The 18,670-nt window shown below is 55.0% G+C and overlaps 2 protein-coding genes across 10 annotated transcripts in view; both read right to left on the bottom strand.

The window, feature by feature from the left end:
* Positions 1 to 2,228, bottom strand: part of PNPLA7 (patatin like phospholipase domain containing 7) — a 63,155-nt gene extending 60,927 nt beyond the window's left edge. For 2 of the 7 annotated variants that reach the window (XR_003523734.2, XM_027615854.2), the window contains exon 1: positions 332 to 2,228. Coding sequence is in view for 5 of the 7 variants with exons in the window: in XM_027615854.2 (XP_027471655.2) it covers positions 332 to 698 (367 nt within the window). In the remaining 2 variants the exon portion in view is untranslated. Of the gene's footprint in view, positions 1 to 263 lie in introns of all 7 variants that reach the window. The other 5 variants (XM_027615850.2, XM_027615851.2, XM_027615855.2 and 2 more) reach the window with 3 other exon arrangements.
* A 99-nt stretch (positions 2,229 to 2,327) lies between these two features.
* Positions 2,328 to 13,400, bottom strand: DPH7 (diphthamide biosynthesis 7). Of its 3 annotated transcripts, none has more exons than XM_027615982.2 (9): positions 13,225 to 13,400; positions 12,159 to 12,299; positions 11,458 to 11,545; positions 10,103 to 10,194; positions 9,518 to 9,690; positions 6,613 to 6,682; positions 6,423 to 6,488; positions 5,990 to 6,162; positions 2,328 to 3,146 (listed from the first exon to the last, which is right to left on the bottom strand). In XM_027615982.2, coding segments are annotated over exons 2-9 (1,116 nt in total). In that variant the 5' UTR covers positions 12,161 to 12,299; positions 13,225 to 13,400; the 3' UTR covers positions 2,328 to 2,694. The 3 variants fall into 3 exon arrangements, with proteins under 3 accessions (XP_027471783.1, XP_027471782.1, XP_027471784.1); XM_027615981.2 differs by having other exon boundaries at positions 12,166 to 12,299; positions 13,225 to 13,399; XM_027615983.2 differs by lacking the exon at positions 11,458 to 11,545 and having other exon boundaries at positions 12,166 to 12,299; positions 13,225 to 13,399.
* Between the last annotated feature and the right edge of the window lie 5,270 nt (positions 13,401 to 18,670).

Below are 18,670 nucleotides of genomic sequence, written 5' to 3'. Positions count from 1 at the left end.
CTGGTGTCTGGGTTGGGGGCTGGGGGCTGACGGGCGTCAGGGCCGGGGAACCTCGGAGCTGGTGGCTCGGGGTCGACGGACGGCAGGGCTGGGAGGGGTGGTCCACGTCCGGGGGACCGAGAGGACACGGGATCCGCCTCCCACCACGCAGCGCGAGGCCGGGAGGACCTGTGGGGCAGGGTGCGTCCCGGCAGCGGCTGGGGGCGCCGATGGCCACCGTGCCCACAGGGCACCGCCATCCCGGGCACTCCGCGGTGACTCACCGGGACCGCGCGCTCCCGACGCCCGCGCCCCCGTCCCTACCCCCGCCGCCCGGCCGCGGACGCCGCACCTCCCAGCGCATTGGCCGGGACCCGGAGGTGCCGCCCACTCGCAGGGCCGACGCTGTGCATTGGACGCAGCGCCGCCAACCGCAGCTGCTCTTGCTGCGGCGCGGAGGCCGGGGGGCGCGGGAAACCGCCGAGAGCCCCGGAAGCCGCGCTGACCGCCGGGAGCCGCCGAGGGCGCCGGGAGCCGCGCTGACCGCCGGGAGCCGCCGAGGGCGCCGGGAGCCGCGCTGACCGCCGGGAGCCGCCGAGGGCGGTGCGGCTGGTCGCGGCGCGTGGGCGCTGTCTGGGAGCGCGCCCGCGTGGTGCAGGCTTCGGCATGGGCCTCCTGAGCGGGGCTGCGCGCATCCTGGTGCGCGGCGCCGACCGCATGAGCCGGTGGACCAGCAAGCGGGGCCCGCGCACCTTCTACAAGAGCCGCGGCGCCAAGGGCACCGGCGTCCACGGCCGCGACGGGAAGTTTGTGCAGATCAAGGAGATGGTCCCGGAGCTGGTGGTGCCCGAGCTGGCCGGCTTCAGGCTCAAGCCCTACGTGAACTACCGCGCCCGCGCGGGCGCGGACACGCCCCTGACGGCCGAGCAGCTGTTCCGGGAGGCGGTGGCACCGGCCGTCGAGAAGGACCTCCGGGACGGCACCTTCGACCCGGAGCAGCTGGGGAAGTACGGCTTCGAGCCCACCCAGGAAGGCAAGCTCTTCCAGCTGTACCCCAAGAACTTCCCGCGCTAGGAGCGGCGGACTGCGCCCGGCCGCCACGCGGGGTCGGCTTTGGCGTCTGGTCGTTGGGAGACGAGAGGACCTAGAGGCCGAGTCCTAGAGGCCCCACGCCGGCGACACTGGAAGCCGTCGTCTCCCGACCGCAAGGTTTCGGGGCAAGAACACATGGCTTAGCTTGTAAAAGGAAGAGAATTCACGGGGCACATCGCGCCACGTGACAGCACTGGCTGATTTATCGCCCAGATTCTCCACCGCACGAAACCCATGAGCACAGTCTTTATGGGTTCAAAAGCAGCTGCTTTGGGGTCACACCTCCAGTAATCTCGTCTCCTTGTCCTTTGGGTGCGCCTGTTTCTGTGCATCGTCCCTCTGGTCTTCTGTATTCTGCTTAATATTTGATTCTTATGTTAAATGCCGTTAAACTCAAAGGAGGGTTCAAATTCTTCTATTGAAATAAATGCGCCATCAGCTGGGAATCGATCATTTTAGCATAGTAATTTCTTACATGTTCTCACCTATACTTTCATCAGAAGATAAAAAATAGAAGTGTGTTTTCTGGGATGTCTGGGTGGCTCAGTCCATTAAATGCCTGCCTTCAGCTCAGTTCATAATCTTGGGGTTTGGGGCTGCCTCAGGCTCCCTGCTCAGCAGGGGTGTCTGCTTCTCCCTCCGCCTGCCCCCTTTGTTCTTGCAAACACACTCTCTCAAAGAAATAAAATCTTAAAGCGTGCATGTTTTCTGACTCTGACCACCTACTTAGGATATTAGTACCTACTGAGGATTGGACAGACTCCACACTGGCCTGCACTTCAAGGTCTGTTTCTTCCAGAGAGACAAGGATGAAGTCTGTGGGCGTCAGGTGAGTCACAAATTCAGTTATGTGTCCAGGCTTTGGAAGCCACTCGGGTACTAAAGCTACAAGGGGAAGAGGGATTAATCCACACTAACCTGTTTCAAGTTTGTGACACCATAAGGCAACTCAATGTGTATACACTTACCTTTGCTTGTACAGCATAGGAGACTAATCTAAGCATGTCTGGTGCCAGGATGAGGTGATCTTTTTAAATGTTCATGTAAAACTGTTGTTAAGTAGCTTGAAGGAAAAGCACACTTTCAGGGCGCCTGGGGGCTCGGTCGGTGAAGCATCTGCCTTCAACTCAGGTCATGGTCTTGGGGTCCTGGGATTGAGATCTGCGTGGGGCTCCCTGCTCAGCGGGGAGTCTGCTCCCTCTCCCTCTGACCTTCCCTGTTTGTGTTCTCTCTCTCAAATAAATGAAATCTTTAAAAAAAAACACACACACACACTTTAATTTAGCTAATTTACATAAGTACAAAGAACTGAATGTCTCAATTCACACAAGAAACTGACAAGTTTGAGCTGGGAACCAAAACCCTTCCACTCCCACAATAGCAGATTCCTTGCTATCAGGCAGAGTCACCATTTGCCCCAGCAGATAAGGTTTATTTAGGAAGCCAACAGCTTCTTTGTTCACCCTGTAGAGCCCATAAGGTGCACTGAGCCCTATACAGTCACCTGTGGCGTACAGGAAGACTCTCAAGGAGATGGTCTGAGGGCAGTTCACTCATAGAGTCACACTCTGGGTTTTATTTGTGGAAATGGTCTTTATGACCTCAACCAAACTCTTCCCTAGCTCAGCTGCTCTCCCATTTCCAGAGATGAAGAACGTGATCATAAAAGGAGCAGGTAGCTAGGAGGTCAATGTCCAAGCTCGCTGCTTCCAGAGAGAGGTCACAGTCCCAGCCCTTGTGCCCTGCAGCACGGCACCAGCCGCCGCTCTTCATCATGTCCTCTGTGAGTGGATGGAGAGGCGTCTTCGGTCCACTGCCGCTCTCAAGTTTGGAATGACACTCTTCCTCATCCTCTGCTAGATGATGAGAACAGGCTGCTGGTGACTGATGTACAGCCTTCAGGCTGTAGAGCTGTGAGGCTTTGGCTCCTACGTTGCCGTAGGGAAAGGCCTCTAAGCAGCACGGCTGGTGGGTCTGTGACAGATTGCCAAAGTAGAGCCAGGACCAGTCAGCTCCATACACCAATGAGCTGGGCAATGTATGGGACACAGAGACTGTGCAGGCTTCCTGCTTCTCTGGAATGAGACAAAACGTGACGTTACCCAGGGTTGATCTCATCGCTTCCAACCGATGGCCCCTGCCCACTCTTCAAAGGGAGACTCTGCTAAAAGCAGCCATTCATTTGTCAGCAACCACTGTGTATCACACAAAGGGATCCTTCAGCCGTGGACGGGTGAGGAGAAGACAGACCTTCACTTGCAGGGAGTGCACCGTGTGCGCACCTGCGGGAGAAATCAGCCTGGCTACAGAAACACAGGGGCGAGGGTGCCTTTCCAAGCTGGAGGACTTGGCAAAAGTCTCTTAGTGAAGACTTCAAAGCAAAGGACAAAGGAGGTAGCCAGATGGGAGCAACAGGGATGCATGAGAAACAGAGAACAAGCATGTGTGAAGTACAGAGATAGAACAGGACACACCTGGGCAACCACAAGTGCCCGTGGCTGAAGTGCTGTCAGGGAATGGCGACACGTGTCTGGAGGGTGACAATCGCGCAGAGTCCTGCATGCTCCATAAAGTCTGGGTGTGAGTTTGGAAAGGAGTCACTAAAGAGTTCAAGCGGTTTTCCTTATGGTGAGTTGCTGTGGCAACTCTGAGGACGGGGAGCAGGACTGGAAGGAGGTCCAGCTGGAGAAGGCTTGAAGCAGCGTTAGCACAGGGAGAAAGGGCAAGGTGTTGCCAAACCTGGGACAGTCTAGGGTCCAGGGCAAGGCCAAGGGTGGCAAGAGCAGCTACAGGACACTAGTGGCCGGTGACCAGCGGTGTGGACTTAGAAAACTGTCACCAGCTGGAGGGCCTGGTGGCCAAAAATCGAGGGAAGTACCCAAAAATCAGTAGGGACATGTGGCACACACAGGAGACGGCTTTAGGGGGTTTTCATGAGAAAGCTCTAGGATGATGTGAACATTATAATGAGTAATGACAATAACACTGTACAGCCCACTGAGTAACATAAAAGCCATGAATCTATATGGATAATTAATAAATACAGATATAGGGGCACCTGAGTGGCTCAGTCGTTAAGCGTCTGCCTTCGGCTCAGGTCATGATCCCAGGGTCCTGGGATCGAGCCCCGCATCGGGCTCCCTGCTCGACGGGGAGCCTGCTTCTCCCTCTCCCTCTGTCTGCCACTCTGCCTACTTGTGCTCTCTATCTCTGTTAAATAAATAAAAAATCTTTCAGTAAATAAATAAATAAATACAGATATATGGGAGAAAAGAAAGCTCTTCCTTATAAAAGAATGCTAATTTTAAAATGTAGAAAAAATAGTAATAGGGGACGCCTGGGTGGCTCAGTCGTTAAGCATCTGCCTTCGGCTCAGGTCACGATCCCAGGGTCCTGGGATCGAGCTCCTCCCCCTCGACATTGGGCTCCCTGCTCTGCAGGGAGCCTGCTTCTCCCTCTCCCTCTGCCCCTGCTTGTGTTCCCCCTCTCTAACAATAAATAAAATCTTAAAAAAAAAATTGTAGGGCGCCTGGGTGGCTCAGATAGTTAAGCGTCTGCCTTCGGCTCAGGTCATGATCCCAGGGTCCTCGGATCGAGTCCCGCATCGGGCTCCCTCCTCCTTGGGAGCCTGCTTCTCCCTCTGCCTCTTTCTCTCTCTCTCTGTCTCTCATGAATAAATAAATAAAATCTTTAAAAAAAAATTGTAAAAAAATAATGAACAACCAGACAAAATCAACAGAACACGTGAACAGGATCTGCAGAGCACTCTGCCCACGGTCATAGAGCAAACTCTTCTGAAGAGCACACGGAACGCTCTCTGGGACCGACCACACACGAACCCACAAAACGAGTCTCAATAACTTAAAAGGAATCCATGAAGGAATAAAATTAGAAATCAGTAACAGAAAGAAATTTAGGCCAGTCACAAAAATGTGGAATGGAACAATACACTCATAAATAACTAATGAGTCAAAGAAAAAAATCACAAGGGAAATTAGAAAGTACTGTGAGATGAATGAAAACATACCACACCCCAAAATTGATGGAATGCAGCGAAAGCAGTGCTCAGAGGACAACTTCTTACTGTAAATACCCACGTTAACATGCAAGATCTCACAAGGCTTCCAGATGAGAACTGCACGTTCGCGTCACTACCAGAACCGATGCGCGCAGTTGGGGGAACTGAAAACACAGAACAGGAAGCCCGGAGCACAGGCCCGTGCAGAGGAGACTGGGCTTCAGAGCAACACTGGCCAGGTGGTGTCTCTACTCACTTCTTTGTATGGACAAGGAGGGAGGGGGATCACAAACAGAACGAGGAGGGAAAGGGGGCACTGGTGGCTTGAGAAAAAAGAAAACGTGAAAAAGTTCTGACAGTAAAGAATGGCTGGCAGGAGAAAGGCCACAGTTCGCCTGGCAACTCCAAGGACCCACTGTAACAACAACCTAAAGTGAGACCCCACAGGGTTACTCTTTCCCTCCAGCCCCCTTGTGTGGCTCAGGCCCAAGTGGAACTGGGTCTGACCAGTGCTGGGTGCTGCCCAGAGAGAGGGAGCAAGGGAGCAAGGGGAAGGCAGCTGAAGCATATGTTGGGAACATGAGAGCACACAGACCACCACACTGTGCGCAGGCAGGAAGAACGTGGCAGGAGCTGGGCCAAGGATGGCTCTGGAATGCTCCTGGAGCAGAGTCCTAAGAGGGCAGAGAACAGCTGAACAGCAGGAGGTATCAGAAGAACTGAGCTGGCCAGGTAAGACCCACAGCTAAGGAGCAGAGTGCTGCAGACTGAGGTTCGAGGCTGGCCCAGTTACGGGCCTTGGTGAGATGGTGGTGTGAGCCTGGGGATGTGCAGAGCAAGGGGGGCAGGAAAACTGGGAACCCCCACCTCAGGCCTGGCTGCCAAGGGGCCCCTACTCACCTATCGCCTTTTGGCAGTTGAAGATCTTAAAGCCACTGTGCATGCACGCTGCCAGGAGCAGGTGATGGTGGAAAGGGTGCCACTTGAGCCTCCACACTCCGCCTTGCGTGGGCATGTCTGCGAATGGCTGCTTCATGCTCCGAGTGTCCCATAGTAGAACATGCTCATCATAGCTGAAACCCACCGACCATAGGGATCACGCAGGAAAACCAATGCCCACTTTGCCCCCACGGCCCCCAGGTGGCAGGGGACAGTCCTGGAGAAACCCATACTACTCATTCCTCTAGGACAAAGTCCCTTTCCCCAAGCCCCCCAGATAACTACACTCTGGTATAAGAGTTGGTCCAATTCAACAACATTGCAATGGTCAACATGAGAAAAGGGAGTGAAAGATGGAAGACAGACCCCTGTGACCCAACCCTAAGGGACTCACCTTCCTGTGGCCAAGATGTTCTCCCGATGGGGACTACTCTGGATGCTGCATACACCCATGGAGTGTCTGTGGGCAAAAGTGCAAGGCCTGAGCAAGCTCCCACGCAGGGGCACGTCTCCAGTGGAGAGTCCACGGAAGGAGGACAGGAGGGTTGGTGTCACGTGCCGAGGGCCAGCCCTTGATAATCTACCTCTCGCTAGTGAACACAGATGTGCCCGGTGTCCTGGTGTCCCAGCCTTTCAGAAGGGCGTCGTCCCCACCTGCGTGGGAACAGAAAGATCCACTGACAACAGGAGGCAGCCACTCCTCCGGGAGGGAATTTATGCCCATGGGGCAATCCCTGTGGATGACTTTTCCTGGGTGATTTCAGGTTGCCACCAGGCAGGAGAGCCCTATGCTAGAACTGTGTCTTCAGACTTGGAGAGGGCCTCCACGGGGAAGACAGGAAAGGCTGGGGGGCTCAGGCTACAGGAATAAAAGGGAAGCCCAAGAAGTCAGGGAAAGAATTTCCAGGTCACAACATGGCTAAAGTGGCTTCTCTTTAGACTCCAGCAATCGATGCTCCTGGCTGCCGCAAACCAAAGTTGCCATATCAAAGAACTCTGAACCAGAACTGCATGCAGGAGGCAGCAAACATGAGCACTTCTTGAGTTTCTGGAACCTTCAGCACACCCCCATGTGTTTTAAAGGGAAGTGCCCTTTGTAACCTTACAGTAAAGAGGACCCCTGCTTGTCTTGGGGAACTGAAAAAATAGGAAGAAGGGGGAGCTGGCACCATAATGCACCATCTCTGAAGAAAAGCAACAAGACACAGGTGCTGGTGGCTATCTAGAAGGAAGGGGAGCAAGGCTGAAAAGCAGGGCCCACAGGGAGGATGAAGAGGAGCAAAAGAAAAACATCTGGGTCTGATCACTCCATCCACCCATCCACTCAACCGTCCATGCTCCCATATACCCACCTGCCCACCACCTATCCACCTTCCATTCACCTACCTGCCCATCCAACAGGCAGGCTGTACTGTAGTACACTACAGTACACTGTACTGTACTGAGCACACTACAGACCCCTGTAACAGACAGAAGGGTTACAGGGCGAACGTGACCTACAACTAAGCAGACCAAGAGAACCAGTGCACCAGCATGATGCCTGCAGGTGAGCCTCCAACACGAGCTGCAATCCTGTGGCACAGTTACAGAGAAAACTGGCAGTGGCTTCTTTACACGCAGGTCTCTCCTGTCTCACATCCGTGTTCATCCTGCACACGCACATCCGAGTCCTACCACTTTTCCCTTGTGTGCACTACTCCCAACTTGGTCTGAGGCCTTCTTGCCACCACCCGCATGGCAGGTCTCCAGGCTCTGCCCCCACCGCCTTGCAGTCTCTACTCAACATATTAGAGAAGAAAATTCCCTTCAATTCTATGATGTAAGTCAGAAAATGTCATCCCTCCGCTCAACATCCTGCTATTGTTCCTATTTCATTCTGAGCAAAAGCCAAAGTCCTTCCTGTGGCCTGCTCTCACTACTTCTGTTCTGCCACCCTCCCACCGTTCTGGTCCTGCTGCTGTCCTTGTGTAGCAGGCTCACTCCTGCCCTAGGCCTCTGCCTGCGGTGACCATGCTCTGGTCGACCTTTCTTCTTCCCAAAGCATTTATCACCTCTGAGCTACTGTGCCCTCTGTTCACTCATTGTATGCTATGCTCCATGACTGCTGCCCATCTCTCAATGTAAGCTCAGTGGAAGCAGGGACTTTTGTCTGTCTCGTTCACTCATGGATCTCAAGCACCCAGAACAGTGCATGGCACATAGTAGATGCTCCATAAACATTCACTGAATAAACGAGTTGGTGCTGAATTATTAAATCATAGCCCCCACGATACCCTTGCTCTGAATTAGCTAAGCCTCAAGGTAATACTAATCCAAGAACAAGAAGACCTAAAAAAATTAAATCTTGGGTTGCCTCACTGGCTCAGTCAGAAGAGCATATGCAACTCTCAGGGTCGTGAGTTTGAGCCCCACCCTGGGTGTATAGATCACTTAAAATACATAAGAAAAATTTCCTTAAAAGAAAGAGAAAGAGAAAGAAAGAAAGAAAGGGGGGGGGGGTCTGCTTAAGCAACCAAAATGCAGCTGTTTCTGGAAGACAAGAGACCGTAGCTGAAGTCAGGAGAGCAACAGTGCAGCGAGAAAAGGGCACCAGACAGACGCCAGAGGACACGAACACTTTCAAGCAGAGGGGAGGAGCCAGCAAAGTAGAACGAAGAGCAATCAGAAAGAAGAGGAAACGTCCAAGGTGACCCGAGGGAAAGTCGGCACCAGGACAGGGTCAGCACGGGAACGTTGCTAAGGGAGTGCTCTCTGGACCAGGCCACTGAGGAGCGGAGTGAGAGCGGTTCCGGCAGAAAGGCGGGGACCATGCAGCCCCCTACAGTCCAAGAGAACGTCCCTGGCCTCACCGCTCACTGTGGGGCTTAGCACACTACCAGCAACGGGATGCGGAAGGAAACGAGGGTCCAATCTTTTCTTTGCCTCTCTGCAGATCCAGCAGCTCCCCTTCTGCCTTTTCTCAGGGGCCGATGCCCCCACCTCCCGCCTCCCATGTCCTACAAGTCTTCCCCACTTGGTCAAGAGAGGCGGGTCACAGCTATGGCTCCTGCAACCTCTAGTTCTAGTAATTTCTCATTCTCACACCAGCACCCACAATACATACCACTCACAATGCCAGGGAATCAACCCTATCTTCTCTTCGGGAAGGTAAACTGTATCCAAAACGGGAGGAGACAATCCTACATGACAAAGTCAATACTGGACACAGAAACAGCAGTGGGAAGTGCGGGAATTCTGGATTTCTCACAGCAGGAGCAATGGACCAGGTGCCAAGAATGGCAGGAGACAGGGCTCCCACGGCTCCAACAGTGTGGTCAGTGCTACCCAAGACCCTGCAAAGCCTCAACAGCTAAGTAGCGAGTACCCACTACAGCTTTTGTCTCCACAAAGAGTCAAGATCCCGACACAACCAGAGTCCTGGCCCCGATGTGTGCCACACTTGCTCCCTCCCTCCCTCACGGGGTCGACACCCAGCGGAGAAGTACCAACCTGAATAAACGATTTCTGTCTGCCAGTAATTGAAGGCAGCAATCCAGGCCTCAAAGTGATGGGCATGCCACGTGGCCACCTCCTGCAGTGCCGGCCCCGCCTCATTCACCTTTAGCAGGTGGAGCTGCCCCTTGGAGTCGCTGCTAATGATTTTCAAGGGCTGGTCACTGGCCCTAGACACAGGGAACCAATGGAGAAACCCAGCTGAATTTATTCACTGACCCAAACTCATCACCCTCTTCTGGTTCCCAACTGGTGACACTCCCAAGACATGTCAAGGGAGAGGTTCTCCATGGACCTGGTCCATGGACTTGCCCTTTAAGATGTTTGGGCATCTGGCAGAAACCAAAACTACCACTTAGCTTATCAAAATAAACCCATGTCAACTTCTCTTGATGAAAATACCATCCCTTTTATCTGAAAAGTTGGAATGTTTTCTTTCTAGATTAGGACTGGTAAGTGATATTCCCAGACCTGGGAAGCCACAGTCAAGGCTGGTGCAAGGTTTCAATTCTTTCTTGCATAAAGAAACGAAAGATTCCTCAGAGGAAAGACTTGGGGTCCCTCACCAACACCGGCCTTTACCTTTCAGTTTTCCCGGTGGACCAATCCAGAGACAGGGCCAGACACTGCTTCTCCAGGGCAAAGCTGGAAACTGGCTGCAGTGTGTAAGCATTCTACGGACGAGAAAGGAGCCCTGTCAAAGGGAAACAGCCCAGAACCCTGGAAAGACGATTCCTCTAGCTCAGGTGGCCATCATTCCTTCATCTACTACTAGATGAACAAAGTGTGTTAGTCCTTGATTCATCACAGAATGAGGACACTGGGGGCCTGGCCCCTGCTCTCCAGGAGCTCACACACCTGCAGGAGGACTTTCCCACACATGTGACCTGAGTGGAAGTGGGTCTCTCTGCTTTTCAGAACCCCTCGCTGTCCATGCACCCTAGACACAATCCCACCACCTACACGGGCTCCAGGAAGCACCACTGGCGAACACTCCCCACTTCTCCCCGCCTCAAGGGATGCTGGGACACTCTGTCTTCAGGGACAGCGACAACTGGATCTTTCCTCTAGTTTCCGTTTCAGAAGCCACAACTAGCCATTAAACACTGTTTCTCTTTTCTAAGATACACGTAAGTTTTTTTTATTACCTAGGCAAGCTGGACAGTGCTTAACTCCCTCAAAAGGCTCCTAGCAGGCTGCTTCCTCAGGGTCCTCTCTGCAGGCTATCTGCTCTTGCCAGAATCTCGTTCGTGGGCCCACAGTCTTCCCCAGATTATTCCCTCCCTCATTCCTCAGAGAGGGCTGCAGCAAGGCCCTTTACACACAAGCCCTCAGCTGCCATGACTCCGACAGCAAGGGGACCTGCTCCAGTCCCACACACCTGCACTAGTGTGTCCCTCCCACCAAGTGAGGGCTTGGTCTTGTGGGCTGTTTACTTCCCTCGACTACAGGACTTCCCAGTTCTTCCGATCCTCCAACAATCAGATGCAGTCATTTTGCAAACATGTGGTAATGATCAATACCAAATGCTCTGAGAAAGCCACATGGGAAACATACGCCTTCCTAATTATGGGTGACAAATACCACTTTCACATAGGGAATTCATTGCTATTCTTGGCCCCAGCATCATGACCTAAGAATGCTGGTCCAGGCTTTCCATACAGAACTTTCAGATCCACTGACAGGTGAATGAATACCCTGTCAGTTCAGCCCTTCCACTGATGACACATAGGTGACCTCTTCTCAGAGTTAGATGCAGAACCCAATAATTTAAAATAGACTGCATGCTAGATTAGGATGTTTTATGATAAAGTTTGCCATTGAACAGAAATCATGTTACAAAAAGGTTTGTAGCAACACAGCCTCATGCCCAAACCCTCTCCAATCAGCTTCTTTCCACCCCCCCACTAGGACAACTCCTGGTCCTAGTCACTGACCTCAGATCCCACCAAGCGGAGTAGCTCTATGGACCCACCAGCATCTGCCACACCCAAGAGGGCATGGCCGGCCACCGGGATGTGGCACCTGAGGGGGAGAATTCATATGCCAGTCAGAACATAGGATACACCCAGAGCACAGGAGAGCATTATGTATCTCAGTAACTTATTATTTAAATTTCAGCTCCAAAACCAGGTTGTAGCCTACAGTTCTGTTCCAAGATTCCCCAGCTTATCAATCAGAAAACGAGCATCACTTCCCAGACTCATACCAACCCTAGGACTTGGAAACTGACCAATGAAAGGAGCCCAAGTCCACAGTACGCTCCAAGTGCCAACAGGTGGGCAGAATAAAGAAATGAAAAAGTTCAGACATTTCCCCATCTTATTGAATGCTGACAGGCATCAGGCTCCCTGATTAAATGAACAGATACTCGTGGGGCGCCTGGGTGGCTCGGTCGTTAAGCGTCTGCCTTCGGCTCAGGTCATGATCCCAGGGTCCTGGGACCGAGTCCCACATCGGGCTCCCTGCTCAGTGAGGAGCCTGCTTCTCCCTCTCCCTCTACTGCTCCCCCCCTGCTTATGCTCTTTCTCTCTCTCTGATAAATAAATAAATAAAAATCTTTAAAAAAAATAAATAATAAATAAACAAATGAACAGATACTTGTGACAAATTCCAGGCAAGAGGAATTGTTACCAACATTATACCATTTCATGTCCAGGATTGCAGAAGTCTCTCTTCTTTGGATCTCAAGCAGGGGGCAAGCAGAGCTGTCCTCATTGAAACTATACAAGTAGAGACGACCTAAACGGACTTGAGGCTCATCAACGTCCAGTCCACTCTACAAAAAATGCAGATGTATTCTCTGATTACCCTAATAGATACCGAGGGACCCAAGGGATGGAAAAAGGAATCAAGGGAAAGAAAAGGCTTGCCAAGATTCGGGGACTCTGGTGGCTCAGTAGGGGAAGCCTCTGCCTTCAGCCCGGGTCATGACCTCCGGGTCCTGGGATTGAGCACTGTGTCAGGCTCCCTGCTCAGCGGGGAGTCGGCTTCTCTCTCTGTCCTTCCCCCTGCTCGTTCTCTCTCTCAAATAAATAAAATCTTAAAAAACAAAACAAAACAAAGACTCTGGAACTCTACCTGGAAGCAATACCCCTGATTTTCTGAACTGGAGAAATGTCTCTTCTCTTGTTATACTATTAGTGGGCAGGCAGATAAACTCTGCTGGGCTCAACATAATATGCTCCCTTTTTTTTTTTAAGTTTTATTTAAATAATCTCTACACCCAACGTGGGGCTCAAACTCACAACCCTGAGATCAAGAGTTCCGTGCTCTACCGACTGAGCCAGCCACATGCCCCTAGAATGCTCCTTCTAAGTGGGCTAACAGGGACCAGCTATGGTAGGGTCGCCTTGGGTAGGCAGACCCAGTCTGCCCTGAAAGGTCGTGACTTAGGCCTGTTGCTGGAGTGCCAGTTCTCATTCTTTTAAGTGTCCTGGTTTGCGTCTGAATAGATGCCTTCGAGAGATTAGGTATAGCTCCTTCCAATTCCCATTTTCTCTTTATTCTAGGCTTCATCCATAGACTTGAGCCACACCTGCATATAAGGTACTTTCAAGATGCCCATTCCAATCGCCTGGCTGGCTCAGTTGGTGGAGAATGGGGCTCTTGCTCTTAGGGTTGTGAGTTGCTCGCGATGTTGGGTGTAGAGATTACTTATATGAATAAACTTAGAAAAAAAAAAGATGCCTATCCTAACCTACCTTCTGACCACAAGACCAATGTCACTTCTTCATCTCCTGTGTGACTCCACGCAGACTTTTCTCTTCCAGCCTTCCCCACTGCAGGCCCGACATGCCTCCACATCTGCGGAGGGCTCTGCCGGTCTCAAGTATTTTCCCGCCCTTCCTGAGACCTCGCCTCAAAGAGCAGCGGAGCTTTTGCTGCTCGAGACGCCATTTGGGGAGCGCAGACCTAGAGAGCCGCGGTCAAGACCGCCTAAGGCCAGAAGGGCACCGCACACCTTGCTCTCAGGGTCGGTGGGCTGGTCCTCCGGCTTCTGCAGCTGGTAGGTCCCGCAGGCCATCAAGTGCCGGCAGCCTTCCAGCGGGCACCACTCCACCGAGTCCGCGGTGTACTCCGTGTCCACCGCCTGCAACAGCCGGACGCGACTTCCCGTCACCCAGGAGTCAGACGGGGCCGCAGCGGAGACCCGGCGGCGAAGCGGGGGTGGCGAGGCCAGGTTGAGAGCGGGGCTCGGGGCCGGGGCCGAGGTCGGCGGAGAGGGGGGGCTCGGGGCCGGGGCCGAGGTCGGCGGAGAGGGGGGGCTCGGGGCCGGGGCCGAGGTCGGCGGTGAGGGGGGGGGTCGGGGCCGGGGCCGAGGTCGGCGGAGAGGGGGGGCTCGGGGCCGGGGCCGAGGTCGGCGGAGAGGGGGGGCTCGGGGCCGGGGCCGAGGTCGGCGGAGAGGGGGGGCTCGGGGCCGGGGCCGAGGTCGGCGGAGAGGGGGGGCTCGGGGCCGGGGCCGAGGTCGGCGGTGAGGGGGGGGGGTCGGGAACGGGGCCGAGGTCGGCGGAGAGGGGGGGGCTCGGGGCCGGGGCCGAGGTCGGCGGTGGGGGGGGGGGGGGGCGGGGCCGGGGCCGAGGTCGGCGGTGGGGGGGGGGGGGTCGGGGCCGGGGCGAGGTCGGCGGTGAGGGGGGGCTCGGGGCCGGGGCTGAGGTCGGCGGAGAGGGGGGGCTCGGGGCCGGGGCTGAGGTCGGCGCTGAGGGGGGGGGGGTCGGGGCCGGGGCTGAGGTCGGCGGTGAGGGGGGGCTCGGGGCCGGGGCTGAGGTCGGCGCTGAGGGGGGGGGGTCGGGGCCGGGGCTGAGGTCGGCGGTGAGGGGGGGGGGTCGGGGCCGGGGCTGAGGTCGGCGGTGAGGGGGGGCTCGGGGCCGGGGCTGAGGTCGGCGGAGAGAGCGGAGCTCGGGGCCGGGGCTGAGGTCGGCGCTGAGGGGGGGGGGTCGGGGCCGGGGCTGAGGTCGGCGGTGAGGCGGGGGGGTCGGGGCCGGGGCTGAGGTCGGCGGTGAGGGGGGGCTCGGGGCCGGGGCTGAGGTCGGCGGAGAGAGCGGGGCTCGGAGCCGGGGCTGAGGTCGTCGGAGAGGCGGGGCTCGGGGCCGGGGCTGAGGTCGGCGCTGAGGTGGGGGTCAGGGCCGGGGCTGAGGTGGGCGGGGCTCGGGGCCGGGGCTGAGGTCGGCGGTGAGGGGGGGGGGGTCGGGGCCGGGGCTGAGGTCGGCGGTGATGGGGTGGGGGTCGGGGCCGGGGCTGAGGTCGGCGGTGAGGGGGGGGGTCGGGGCCGGCGGTGAGGGCGGGGCTCGGGGCCGGGGCTGAGGTCGGCGGAGAGAGCGGTGATCCGGGTCGGAGCCGCGGTGCGGAGAGAGTCCGACTAAGTTCCAGGTCGGTCCTTTTTACTTCCGCAATCGCCTCCCACCCTTTTCCGGGGCACCGGGGGCGGGACTTCCGGCCGCCGTTGCCGCCTCGCGTGAGACCGGGCTCCTGCGCCTCCTGCCGGCCGGCGGACCTCCGCGGGCCCCACGCGGGTCTGGAGGGACGGCAGAGTATCCAGACGTAATCGCAGAAGAGCTGGGCTCTTACAAAGGGGTGCGGGGAGGAGAAAAACAGGGCACAGAAGTCGGGGTAAGCAAAGGGCCTACACCTTCAGGGAGCCAAGTCCAGGGTCGGCTCCAAAGGGGCTGGCCATGCCTGCCCTCTGTCCCTCACGTCCATCCCAGGGGGGCTGCGGTTACAGCGCAAAGACCCGCCCGCCAGGACAGCAGAGGAAGGAGCCAGGGCCCGCTGGGGGTGCCTGATGCGCCGCCGGCTGGGGTGGTGGGCCGGAAGGTGGACAGAGGGCCTGGAGAAAAGCCAGCATCTGGGCCCCAGGGGCAGGGCTCGGAGGACACCCAGCACAGCCATGATCTGATCTGAGACTGAGCAGACGCTGCTGCCATTCACGAAAATGAACATATTCTATAGAAGAGGTTTGGGGAAGGCAAGCTTTGGACACTGTTAAGGATGGATTGAATTGTGTCTCTCCAAAAAGATATGTCGAAGCCCTATCCTACAGCACCACAGAATGTGACATTTGGAAACAGGGTCTTTACAGAGGTAATCCAGTTAAAATTAGGCCATTAAGGTGGGCCCTAGTCCAATATGACTGGTACCTTTATGGAGTGATTTGGTCTCTCGGGGACAGACCCATACAAGGAAGATAACATAAAAACAGAGTTTTGGGATGATGCATCCACAAGGCAAGGGACACCTGCAACTGCCAGAAGCCGGGAGAGGCCTTTCCCATGTGTCCAGAGGGAGCATGGTCCTGCAACACTTCTGACCTCCACAAATGGGATGATACATTCCTGTTTTAAGCCATCTAGTTTGTGATACTTTGTTACGATAGCCCCAGGTAAATGGACAGGCTGACGTTGAAATCTACATGGATACCCGGGTACCCAGCCTGTGGTTTTTGAGGTAGGGCTTTGGCTGGAAATACAGCTGAGTCAGCAGCTCAGAGGACAGCTGACTGATCAAGAAACAGGACCGTCCAAAATGGCGGAACCACACACCTGTGCCTGGTACAAGAAATGGTCAAGGGGAGCATGGCTGGCTCAGTTGGTAGAATATTCAACTCTTGATCTTAGGGTCATGAGTTTCAGCCCCACACTGGGTATAGAGATTACTTAAAAAAAAAAAAAAACTTAAAAAAAAGTCAGGGCACCTGGGTGGCTCAGTCGGTGAAGTGTTTACCTTTGGCTCAGGTCATGCTCTCAGGGTCCTGAGATCAAGGCCCGCATGGGGCTCCCTGCTCAGCAGGGAGTCTGCTTCTCCCTCTGCCCCTCCCCCTGCCTGTGCTCTCTCTCCCTCAAATAAGTAAAATCTTAAAAAAAGAAGGGGGGAAGAATGCCTGGGTGGCTGTCAGTTAGGCGTCTGCCTTCAGCTCGGGTCGTGATCCTGGGGTCCTGGGATCGAGTCCCTCATCGGGCTCCTTGCTCAGTGGGGAGCCTGCTTCTCTCTCTACCTGCCACTCCCCCTGCTTATGCACTCTCTCTCTAACAAATAATCTTAAAAAAAAAAAAAAAAGTCAGGGGCGCCTGCGTGGCTCAGTCGTTAAGCGTCTGCCTTTGGCTTGGGTCATGATCCCAGGGTCCTGGGATCGAGCCCTGCATCAGGCTCCATACTCCACGGGGAGCCTGCTTCTCCCTCTCCCACTCCCCCTGTTTGTGTTCCCTCTCTTACTGTCTCTGTCAAATAAATAAAATCTTAAAAAAAAAAAAGTCAAAGTCAAGGGGCACCCGAGGGGCTCAGTCAGTTAAGGGTCTGCCTTCGGCTCAGGTCATGATCCCGGGTTCCTGGGATGGAGATCCACATCAGGGATCTGCTTCTCCCTCTCCTTTTGCCTCCCCCCACCCACTATCATGTTCCTTCTCTCAGATAAATAAAAATCTTAAAAGTCAAGTAGCTCCACAATTACACAAGTCCCTTATTTTAACCATCTGAATGTTAGTTAACCTTACTCTCAGATGTATGGCTACAAAGATAAGAGACTGGGGGCCATCAGAGAAAAGAAACCAGGGGCTGGTATCAGAGAAGGGACAAGGGAAGCAAACAAGGATTAAGAGCTGTCTATGGATCCTATAGCACCTTCATGGCAGCGTCCACTCCAGGGGGCCACGGCAATGATGCAAGCAAAGGGAAGGAGTCACTACACAGGCAACTTTAGAACCCTTATAGCCACCTTCCAGGCTCCAGCCCACTTCCCCAGCACAGATGTGGGGGGGGGGGGGTCTCTAACACACAGGACAAGGGAGAAGCCCAATTGGATAGGGAACAGTTACCAGCTGCAGCACCCGCTTGAAGCAGCCACAGTGGACAGCAACGCCCAGGCCAATGCTATTCCAGATGAGCCCCGGGACATGGAAGAAACCAACCGTGTGTCAGGACCTGGTGTGGTGTCCTATGGGTTAGCTGAGACCTTTCGATGTAATTTTCTGATGAGTAGCTGACCACAGGACAATATGTGCGGGTCAGGGAATGCAGACAGGCTGAGGTGCCCAGACACAAAGAACACAGGCAAAACCCAGCCTGTGGTCTGGTGCCTCCTCACCCCAGGAACCTTTGTTTGAAAGCACATTGCCTGCGCACACTCAGGGCCCTGTGCCTGGAAGCCCACCCAAACCCCAACGTGCCGGCCTACAGCAGGAGTTACACCAGCCCTCGGAACGTCCCAAGAGCTCAAGCCAACGGCTGTCTGCAGGACTCTCTCTCAGGATCACACATATCCCCCTCCCCAGTAGGTTTCTGAGCCCCCATTACTACTCAACCTAGGGTCAGGAGAGACCTAGAGTAGACCTCACCTATGGAGCAAAGATGTCCCTGGCCTAGAAAATATGCTGCACCTAACCCACACACTGGCAAAGGGGAGCAGGTGGGGTTCTCTCACCTTCAGAGACCCTCCCTCGGAGTTAGGAATGAGCCCTCCTGTGCCCTGTATGTTGTCTTCACCTGATTTCCCCAGTCCTGCTCTCCAAGACATACTACCCAAGGACTGCAAAAGAACCTACCAAAAGCTCAACTCACAAACCGAAGACACCAAGAGGCTGTTCCCAGCCAGGGAAATGAGAACACACAAGGCAGATGGAACACACTGAAGACGACAGAAGAGCTGCACCACAGACAGTGCAGCAGGAACCCCTGGGACCAACATGGGGAAAGGGACGGCCCAGGACACACAGGTAGAACGGCCAGCCTTCACTCTCCCACGAAGTAAAGCCTCTAGCAGTCTGGCTGGCTGGCTGGCTGGACCTGGAGACCAGTAAGTTCCCAGGCGCAGAGGCTGGCTCGTTGCCCTCAGGTGGTTCTGCGAGGTAGAGGAGACACCACCCAGCCTTTGGACACCTGTGGCTCCCTGAAGGGAGAGGGAGCCCAGTAGAGTAGACAGGGAAGAAGCACTCACTCACCCTGGCTACCCCAATGCACAGGCAGGACCTCAGGAGGTCTGCTGGGCAGAAGCTCCGCCACTCAGTGCATGAATCCAGAATTTACCTGTGCCAGGGCCAAGAACATTCCATGCCCACTAAACAGGGCTGCCTACTCCAACACCCCCAGGAACTCCTGCCACGGGACAAGCACAGTCTGGTCTCATGTTCCCTGCCCGCCTCCTCTCTCTCAACCCAGGAA

This window comes from Zalophus californianus, chromosome 13, assembly GCF_009762305.2.
Source record: "Zalophus californianus isolate mZalCal1 chromosome 13, mZalCal1.pri.v2, whole genome shotgun sequence".
NCBI classification, from domain to species: Eukaryota; Metazoa; Chordata; class Mammalia; order Carnivora; family Otariidae; genus Zalophus; species Zalophus californianus.
The sequence above is the reverse complement of the archived record's forward strand: the minus strand, read 5'-3'. Positions and strand labels throughout refer to the sequence as shown.

Bases quoted from the DNA above. Each gene is read 5' to 3' on its own strand.
- DPH7 (XM_027615981.2), bottom strand. The intron at 10,195-11,457 runs GTCAGTGACTAG...TCTCGTCCGTAG, and splicing joins TCCGCTTGGTGGGATCTGAG to AATGCTTACACACTGCAGCC. The intron at 3,147-5,989 runs GTGAGTAGGGGC...GTCTCATTCCAG, and splicing joins CAACTGCCAAAAGGCGATAG to AGAAGCAGGAAGCCTGCACA.